The sequence below is a fragment of the Culex quinquefasciatus genome, chromosome 2, assembly GCF_015732765.1.
Source record: "Culex quinquefasciatus strain JHB chromosome 2, VPISU_Cqui_1.0_pri_paternal, whole genome shotgun sequence".
In the NCBI taxonomy this organism is placed as follows: domain Eukaryota; kingdom Metazoa; phylum Arthropoda; class Insecta; order Diptera; family Culicidae; genus Culex; species Culex quinquefasciatus.
In genome coordinates, this window is record NC_051862.1 from 177535732 (window position 1) to 177545700 (window position 9969).

A 9969-nucleotide genomic window follows, 5' to 3' on the forward strand; every position below is an offset into this window, starting at 1 on the left:
AACATGAATGATTTCAGACATTCTTGCAGCACACAGTTTGAGAAAGAAGCTGTTTATCATTATTCATTTGTCCATACATATTTTTATACAATTTCTAGGGATAGTATAACAAAAATACATAGAAAATATTATATATGTATAAAAATATAAAAAGTCACTTACTTCGTCACTGCATAATAATCGTGGAAATCCTTCACATAGTTACAAGTAAATTGGATCATTAGTGAAGCAGTAAATCACCCTGAATCACCCGTTTGCAATTACCACCACAGCTCATAATTTTTTCCCCAATTTAACCTTCAGCTTGTCAAAAAAAAGAGTCGCATGATAACAACATTTCCCAGCCACCCACAGGCCGAAAATTAATCACGAAAAACTGCAGCAGTGGCGGAATCTTGATTTTGTTTTCAACCCCCCTGTTTTCATCATCTGTTTTGACTTTCGCATGTGCGCGCGCGGTCAAATCTGTGGCCTGGCCACGCAGAAAAACAAAAATAGCTCAAATTTATTACCACCCACCCACCTTCCACCCCTACTACCCGTGGGGGTGAGCTCTTCTAGGCCGGGCTGCGAAAGTGAAATGATTTTCTGTGCGCGCTTTTCTTTCATAATTTTCTTCTAGCCACCACCACAACCACTTTCTATCTCGTTTTGCGCTGTCTGGGTTGAATTTGCAGACATTGCGCGGGCCAGTTGTCTTCGGCGTTGTCGTCGGTGGTGGTGGTGGTTGCTGTTGTTATGTTTATTTTCCTTCAGTCGCACTGCCAATTTCATGTAACGTACAATTTGAGAAAATTGCAGTCATATTCTCCACTCTAGGAACAATAAAAGCCACCCCATTCGGTGCATAGTGGGAATGTGTGTTGCAATACGATTTAATTTAAAAATATCAAACAATTTAAAATTTGAATCGGAAATTAAAATTCAGGGTAAAAAACCGAATGCAATTTTAAGGTTAAACAAAACCAAACAAAAAGATCTCGAAAAAGCATGAGCCAAATTTTATAAACAAGGTTACAATTGTGAGGGGAGATTTAGCATTACAAACGCTGAAAAAATCTTAGAAGTTTTTTTTTAAACTTAAGGTATCTTCATTTCTAGAATGTCTAATTATCAAGGGAAGAGTGTATGGACCGCCATAACGGAATACAAAAATTGTCCAACATTATTTTTAGCAATTCAATATTGCCGGCTGATTCTGAATTTAACATCAGAATTAGGACAAAAGGTCAAATTATTGATTTTTGATTATATGTGGGGTTACTATGTAAAAGCTTGCGCTTTTCCGAGATTTGTGTTTTAAAATTATTTTTTTTGTTTTACCTAATTTGAAATTTCTTTATTTTGTCCCTTGAGTCCAACAATATTTTTTTCTAAAACAAAAATGTTTGTATAATAGAAAAAAGTCCTCAGAACACAACCCTTCCAAGCCTGATGGGACGTATTGCCCCAATTTTTCAACCAGATTTTAACTATCATTTGATCCTAAACATCTGATTCTCATAATGACCTAATTATTTATTTGCCTATTTATTCATGAAGAAATTTTCGAAGAAGCGGAAAATAATTTAAATATTTGTTGAAATTTAAACACAAATTTCAAGATATTTTTCATAATAAGTTATGAAGTTAAGACCCGATTTGAGAAATAACTCATTAAAATCGAGGGCATTATAATTACAAAAGTAATAAAAAATTAAATATTCAAACAAAAATAATCAATAAATAACAATCAATACAATAAGCGACACGAAGCATGACATAAACTTAAAATATTTAAAGATGTAGTTTAAATGTTTTATATTGTTTCTTTTAATTTCCTTGACTTTTGAATTGCTTCAAATGTTTAGTTTCAAATTGTTTCCAATAGGAAGTTGTTTTTTTACCCCAAATAAAAAAAGTGGTATATAACTTAAGTTTAATTTGTAAAGGTTTGAAAACCTTTCTATTTCTTTATAACTTTTTTTGGTAAATTTTTTGGAAAAAATACTTTTTTGTAGTGATTTTGAATTAATATTATCTGAAATAAATGTTCTCCAATGTGTTTGATTTTTTTTCATGCTAAATTGTATGGAAATAAAGACGAAACAGAATTTATAAAAATCTTTAATGCTAAGCAAGGTAATTGGCAATGCTAAGCATTAATACATGGTTCCAGAGATTTCGCGAACTCCTCGCAAAAATGTAGCTCTGGGTCCAGCCGTGTTATTTGTACATTGTTTCTGATGTTTTCATGTTTTGTGTTATGTGTTTACAAAAAGAAGTAGTTTTTGGTGTCACTGTTTTGTTGGCTTTTCCTGCCTTAAAAAAATAAATAAATTCAATTCAATTCAATTCAATTCAATTGTGTTGTAAAGTTCATTTTGTAAACTTAAAATATTTAATTAAAACAGCCAAACAATGAGTTTTGCTCCTAACTATCATTCATCATTTTATCAATATCATTTCTAGTTGTTATTTATAATCAATCTCTGAAAAGGTCTAAAACATTTTTTTTCTCACCTAAAAAAATAAATTAAAGCAACCCAATGTATTAATATTTTAAATAAATAAATAAATAGACATCACACCGTCTTTTCAGACTGAATTTACTGACTAAACGGGACAAACACAGAACACCCATAGGAGATGGGCGGGAATCGAACCCGGGCCCCTTAGCACACATGAGGGATCGGCAGCCGAAGCGATGTGAAATAATTGATAAATAAATAATTGATTTTTATAGCTAAAATTTTAATTAACATTTACACTAATTAAATTAATCAAGTCTAATCTAATCTAATCTAATTGAACACAAGCGCAGCCAGTCCGAAGAAAGTATCCGGGAAGAACTTATGGTTAGATTACGCCTCAAGTTCCTTCTTGTCATTATTAATGATTGTAGTACTTTCGAGAACCCATCTGCTCCAACCTTCCATCGGATGAGGAAGTAAAATGTCGGTCCCGGCCTTGGTTGTTAGGCCGTTAAGTCATTCCAGGTGTAGGAGTCGTCTCCATGCCATAAGTACAAACAACACACCAAACCAAGCCTACTCCGGTGGAATCGCTGGCGGCGGTTGGACTCGCAATCCAAAGGTCGTCAGTCCAAACACCGGGGTGGAAGGTTCCTTGGAGTAGAAAGAGGTTTGGGTGCTCTCCCCATTCAAGCCTTCGGACTCCTAGGTTCGAGCAGAAACTTGCAATAGAGACCACAAAAGACCCGGGGGTCGTTAATGTGGATGGTTTGATTTTTATTTTTTTTGACTTTCGAGAACCCACGAAGTGTATTACACTCATTAAAGCGGCCCGGCCTACTGCGTTGCATTAACCGCATGAGACAGATTCTACGAACGGATCCCACATTTCATAGAACCATCAGGGGAAGAAGAAGAAGCCGGGGACATACCGTACCAACTAATGGTGTGTGGTGTGTAGGGGAATCGTTGGGGAAGGGATTGTTGTATTATATAGTAAATAACCTTGTGACATTATTTCACCACTACGGATTAATTCACTCAAGGAGTATTAATCCCTTGGTGGCCAAATGACTAGAACATCCGACTTCCAATCCAAAGGTGTGAGTTCTATGCGTTTTTTGTTCATATTCAAAGTTCAATTACAGTCGAAAAATTTCAAGGAGACCGGTCGGGAATCGAACCCTGAACCTTCCGCTTATGAGGCGGGAGCCGTAGCCATTAAGCCACGGGCCGGTCTAATTAAATTAATCAAGTCTAAACGTTTTGTCAAAATCTATAAAAAAAACACCAATATTAAACTTAAAAAAACCACCAATATAAATTTACTCAACAATAAGGTATGTCTTTATAAAGAAATCGAATAATAAAATAGGTTTTGAGCTACACTCGAAGTCAAATTAATTTCCATTTCAACTTGCAAGTTCAACAAGGGGTTGAGGGTGGCTAAGTGAAAACAAAAACACTCTACAAACCATCTCGACTTAAGAGCACTGCCACCTTAAAAGGTGGCCACTTTTTCTGTTATTGTTTAGGCTGAGGCCAACAACACGCACCACTGTTGAGAGCTAGTGAAAATAATTTTCTCTAGTTTATCGCAAAGCGGAAGGAAGGTGGGGTTTTCCATCGCCACAGTTGCTCCCAGCTCGTCACCTTTGTTGACCACACCATTCGGCGCGTGAATTTTACGCCCCCACGATTGAAGATTAGCAATTTGCGAATTCTTATCTTCTGTGACGATTGCGCTGGCTTTGTTTGGGTATCGTTGAATTATGTTTTCTTTAGATTTTTGTATATTTTTTTGCATTTATCAGATCTTTAAAATTTAAGAAATTTAAGCTACTGCACAGTTAAATTTGTAGTTCTCACCATTTAATCAGATCTCACATTATTTTACGAAAGCTCAAATGAGTTCGATCCACATTCGAGTCTGCTCCCAAATCAGAGTGCGCTTCTTCTAAGAGCACTCACCGATTCGTAATAGCAGCACTTTTTAGTTCGAGGTTAACGACAAAAGCAATGAACTGACAATGATACATAAAGGGCAGCAGCCAAACCTAACGTGGCCACAAAAAAAGCAGCCGCCATAAACTCCGACGGTCTAACGGTCCGGCCCGAAATTGCCTCCGTCGATCTTATTCAAATTCAAAGCCCAGCGTCAATTAGGCGGGCGCACAATTAACGCGCTCTTTTCCCTTTTTTCCCACTGGGACTCATTGAGTTTTTCTTTCTCATTACAGGTTCCATGGAGACCGATTCCGTACCACGTGCCCCAGCAGCAGCTGATTAGTGTGGCCAGCTTTGACACGACCAGCAAGGACGAGCTAGTCCATATCGCGCAGCACAACGCGCAAATCCTGAAGCACTACAACCAGCCCATCACGCAGTACCACAACCAGAACAACCTGCAGGTCCAGCATGCCGGTCCGAAGCATCAGATGCAGCAGCAGCAACAGCCGGGTCAAACGCCCGGTCCCAAGTACATGACGACGCCGCTGCTGTTGACCAACGTGAGTCCGGGCGGAGCCGGAGCGATGCAAACCCAGTCCCGGCACGCCGGCAAACCGTTCGGCGTCAAGTCGGACCAGATCACCACGCTGAACATTGTCCACTCGTCAACGCCCAAGATTGTGACCCCAATTGGCGGTGGTGCTGGCGGTTCCAACGTCCCGGTTGGCCATCTGTCTCCACCGGGAGGCGGCGGCGGCGGCGTCAAGGCAGGCAAATTCAATGGCCAGTTTAGGTAAAATACGACTCGGGAGATGATGACAAGTTTTTCTTTTCTTTTGTGCGAGCGCGTGGTCTATATATGCAGATTAGCATTGCTTTTACTTGCTTTTTTCTTCTCTGGCTTTGGGAGATTTGAGGGCATTGTTATGCAAAAATTTGGGCCACGAGAAATTTAAACTGATATATTGACGACAATATCTGGGTCTGAGGGATTTGCATTGTATTCGTATGAGATAACCAACTTTTTGTCTAAACCCCCTTTTGCAGAGATTCCGTACTCAACGCAGGGCCCGGGAATCACCAAAAGTCCACAATGAAGCCGCACCCGGTTATGAACAAGCTGCAGGCTCACATGGCCGGAGTGCAGGGGTTCCGAGGTCCCAAGCAACCGATCGCCGCGACTTCGAACCGACTGGAGCACTATGTCACGCCGAATCATCTGTACGGCACCTACATCCAGTTCGGTCAGGCGTCCAACCCGCTGCAGTCAGCGAAAACCAAATTCATCAGCCAACTCGCCAGCCATCCTAGCTTTGATGCCCAGCTCAAAGGTTTACTGCATGCTGGCGTAAATGGCGGCTACCAGCAGACGTTCACCCACATCAAAAACCTCCAGAAGATGAATTTTATGCAGCAGCAGAACAAACTGCAAAACTACTTCAACCACCTTCCGGCCGACGTCGATCTCCCGAAGAAATTGCTTTCTTCCGCGGAGAAAGATGCAAACAAGTTCACCGTAACGCCATCCACCCCCCTGTTCCCCCACATCCCACCCAGCGTCCTGACACCATTCTTCCAGCAAGTCCAACAGCAGCAACAGAACAAGTTCGGTTTCAGCCTCAAAACTCAACATCCTGCACCACCTGCAGCTTCTCCCTCTCCAACCATCCACGGGTTCAAAGAGAAACCCTACAAACATCACCAGCAGCAACCTCAACTACAGTACGATTCCCACCAGGTCCACCCAACTCAATACCAAGGTTTCAAGGAAAGCCAAGGACACGATTCGTTTGGATTCACCTCGTACCAAAGCTACCAGCAACCACCCTTCGAGTCCAAACCTCACGAGACGGTCAAGTTCAAAGACGTTAAGCACAACAATGGCTTTAACGAAATCCACGACGAGTACAGCAAGAATCTAGTCCCACCTCCACCGAGCACCCAGCAGGCATTCCTTCCGACGATCATCAACCACCCAGATCCCAGCAAGGATCCCATAGAGATCCTAAACAAATACAACATCAACCCGCACTCGCCGCTGCAAGACGCTAACCGATTCAGCTACGAATCGTTCGCAAGACCCAGCGCATCCTCACATACTCCCTCTTCAACTCCCACTTCTACCTCAACGTCAACCTCTACCCATTACCCAAGCACCACCACCCAGCGTGCGCCATTCTACTCGCACACCATCACCTTCAACGGCGATCACAACAACTACAACACCCCGGTGCTGGTCACCCCCACCAACGATGACTGGATCGGTCGGGACAAATTTATTACCACCGAAAAACCAAACGTGTTCAAGCACCTGTTCCGTACCACCGAAAGTGAGTACAAACAGCACAAGCTGATGCACCCCAGCTACACCGGACTCCCTCCGAACAAACGCCCCTCGCCAACAACTCCCGTGTCGATCTTCGATTCCTCCACCGAAGAACCGCTAATCACGCACAGTTTCTTCACGATCGAAGATGCCATCTCCGACCCAACCCTGCTCCCACCACCCAACAACCGCAACCGATACAAGTACACCACAGAAGCGGAAGAAAATCGCCTGGACGAACCCCAGCCGGAGATCGTAACGATCGGGCCACAGTTCGTTGACTCGCAAGAATTCGGCACCACCACCGTCTACCCGATGTTCAAGAGCAAGGGCCGCAGGCGCCGGCCAAAGCCTCAATCCACCACGGAAGCCTCAACCGACGCGGACATTACCGAGAACCCTCGTCTGACCAACCGGTACCGAACGCGCACTCGCCCAACCACCGAATCGGACAGCGAAGTCAAAACCACGCTGGCCCCGCCAACGTCCTACCTCGCCGAAGAAAGTTCGCTGAAAAAGCTGCGCAAAAAGCTCCCACCAAACTTCAACCGAAACCGACTCACCTCCGCCACCCGTGACGACTTCTCCTCGGATCAAGATCGTGTGAACAACGACCAGCTGGAACCCTCGGTCACGCAAATACCACCAACGATCTCGGTGACGACAACGACCACCACAACCAGCAGTCCTCTCTTCGCCAGCGATAACAATCAGCTGTTGAACGGTGGTGGCAATGGACTTCGGTCACGGTTCCGACCAGCTGGGGGTGAACAGCAGCAGAAACCCACGCGAACCAAGCCAAAGGCGCCAACCAGCGACGATCTAGATCTGGATCCATTCCGATCCACCGAGGTGACGCGTGAAAGTGAAAACACCCGCGTAAACTTCAAACTAGCCAACACCAAACCCAGTCTGCGACTCCCGTCTTCCTCGTTCACGTACAGCACCTCGTCCACATCGGCCAGCTTCACCTCGGACGAGTCCAGCGCCGAAATGAACCGAACCCGACCGGAGCAGAACCGGCCTCGCTTCAGCATCAAAGAGTACCGTAACAAGCTGAACCGAACCACGACCACCACTCCAACGTCGATCGTCACTTCGGACGTAGAAATCACGACCCAGCCGGGAACGAAACTCCGCTTCCCCACCAGGAACCGCTTCCTGCTCAACAACCGCCCCAACAAAACCACCGACTCGAACGAGGTCCTTTCGTCACCCCCAAGCGGATCATCAAGCACCACCGAGAAACCTGTCAACAGCGAATCAACGACAGTTAGAACGTCGTTCCGCCCAACCGGAACCCGGAGTAGCTACAACAACCGGTTCACGGTGAAAAAGGCTACGACGGAGTCTTCGCTCGCAGGACAGCAGCCGCCCGTATCGACGACAACGTCCAGGATTGTGAACCGCGGTCGGATTCGGCTGCAGGATACCACGACGCAATCGGTAAGTTGTACATCGTCGCGGTCCTGAAATTTTCAAATGACAATTCTCTTTTCAAGACCCCGAACCGCACCGCGAACCCGTCCGTGCTCAACACCAGCACCCTGGCGAACCGACGGCCATCCAAGATCAGCCTCCGGCAGCGCATCCAGAACCACAACCGCAAAAAGGACTCCGAGCTGCGAGAAGTGGACGCCGACGGCAACAGCCTCCTGCCGGGTGCGTCGTCCGACGAAACTAAAGGACCCGCCGACGATCTGATCGGTGCGATCAACACCCAGAACGCGTACGACGATACGCCAGCGGTGGCCGCAGGCCCAGTGCCGTCCTCCACCGAGGGTTACCGCCACCCGGAGACGGCCATCATGAAGATATCCCCCAAGGACTCGGCGTCCAACTCGTACAACGACGGCGACTGGGACCTGAACAGTGCCTCGTCGGATTACTCCAAGCGGGTCGTCGAGCTGACGCTTTCCGCCAGCAAGGACAAGGGCTTCAAGTCGGTCAACAAGGGACTGCTGTCGAGGCGGGTGCCCGGCTACTTCACCCTGGCCACCGAAGATCCCATCCTGCCGATCGAGGCGTTCTTCCCGCAGGTCAAAAAGGTGGGCGCGTGACGGAATTTACGGTGTGCCACTTTGAAGCGTTATGAGTGTACTGAATGAATGTGAATCCGAGCGAGAGTTGCGTAATTGATGAATGAGTCCGAAATTAGGTGTTATTTCAGATTTTTTTTTTAGGATAACGAATGATCACGATGTTTGTGTGCGATCTTGGTTGGTGTGAAATGAAGGTTATGATTGTTGTCATTATTTTATTTGTTGTCATACAGCGGAAAGACTCTCACGATTAGTCCTACACTTTCATAACGCAACTTTGTACGTATGTTAGGGCTTGTTTTACGATATCATATTTAAATTATTACCAGTTTGCGCTGTCTGATCGCTAAACTAGGTGACTTCGAATGGAAGGCGCACAGAGCTTGAATAATCTAGAGTAAAATTTCAATTTTATAATTTGTAGAAAACAAAAGGGCAAATGAGAAAAAAAAAACCTCGGAAGACACCTTCGAAAGGTTTCGCTCGGACGCGGTTGAACTTAGGTACCCTCGTATGTAAATTGATTTAAAAAGCGCATAATTAAGTGTAATCTGCGAAAGGAGGACTGTAGACAGCACACACACACTTTCATTTAAAGTCAAGCTAAGCTGACAACGAGTAAACGGAACTGTAGTTTTAGAAAGCCAAAATAAATCGAAACTTGTAAATATCATTAAAAAATGTTTTGTTTCATTTTGTAACAATATGATGACAAGATAATTCGCCAATACTTACTTCGTGATTAGAGCAAGGGCGTCTATACGAAGTGTCCCTACCCCCGCTACAAATTCCCGGTGCTTGGGGAGGAGTAAGGGGTTTCTTTTTATTCTTAGCACCGGTAATATATAGCAGTAATTTTTTTGCAATAAAACTTATGATTACGGAGTAAAAGATGATCGAATTGTTCACCAAGATAGCACGATCATTTTTATGAGAAATGGTCTGTGTCACAAGTATGTATTGCGATATCCAGAAAATGAAAGCGAATTTCCGTTGAGTTGAATAAAACGTCATAATTAATTCATTTCCGACCGAAATAGTCGTTGTAACAAGATAGAACAGACGACATATACTTGAAACCTTAAATGTTAGTGGTCCCTCTCCTTATCTTTTCATTCACAACATATTTTTTATTGAATATATTTTTGACACTATGCAGGAAACTTTGCACAGTTACAACTTTTTCCTAATATTTTTA

At 44.1% G+C, this 9969-nt stretch overlaps 1 protein-coding gene across 2 annotated transcripts in view; it reads left to right on the top strand.

The window, feature by feature from the left end:
* The window catches only part of LOC119767812, a 56161-nt gene extending 46709 nt beyond the window's left edge, over positions 1–9452 (top strand). For both annotated transcript variants that reach the window (XM_038257375.1, XM_038257376.1), the window contains 3 exons: positions 4694–5196; positions 5451–8175; positions 8232–9452. In XM_038257375.1, the coding sequence (XP_038113303.1) occupies positions 4694–5196; positions 5451–8175; positions 8232–8789 (3786 nt within the window). In that variant the 3' untranslated portion in view covers positions 8790–9452. The remainder of the gene's footprint in view (positions 1–4693; positions 5197–5450; positions 8176–8231) is intronic.
* Positions 9453–9969: the final 517 nt, after the last annotated feature.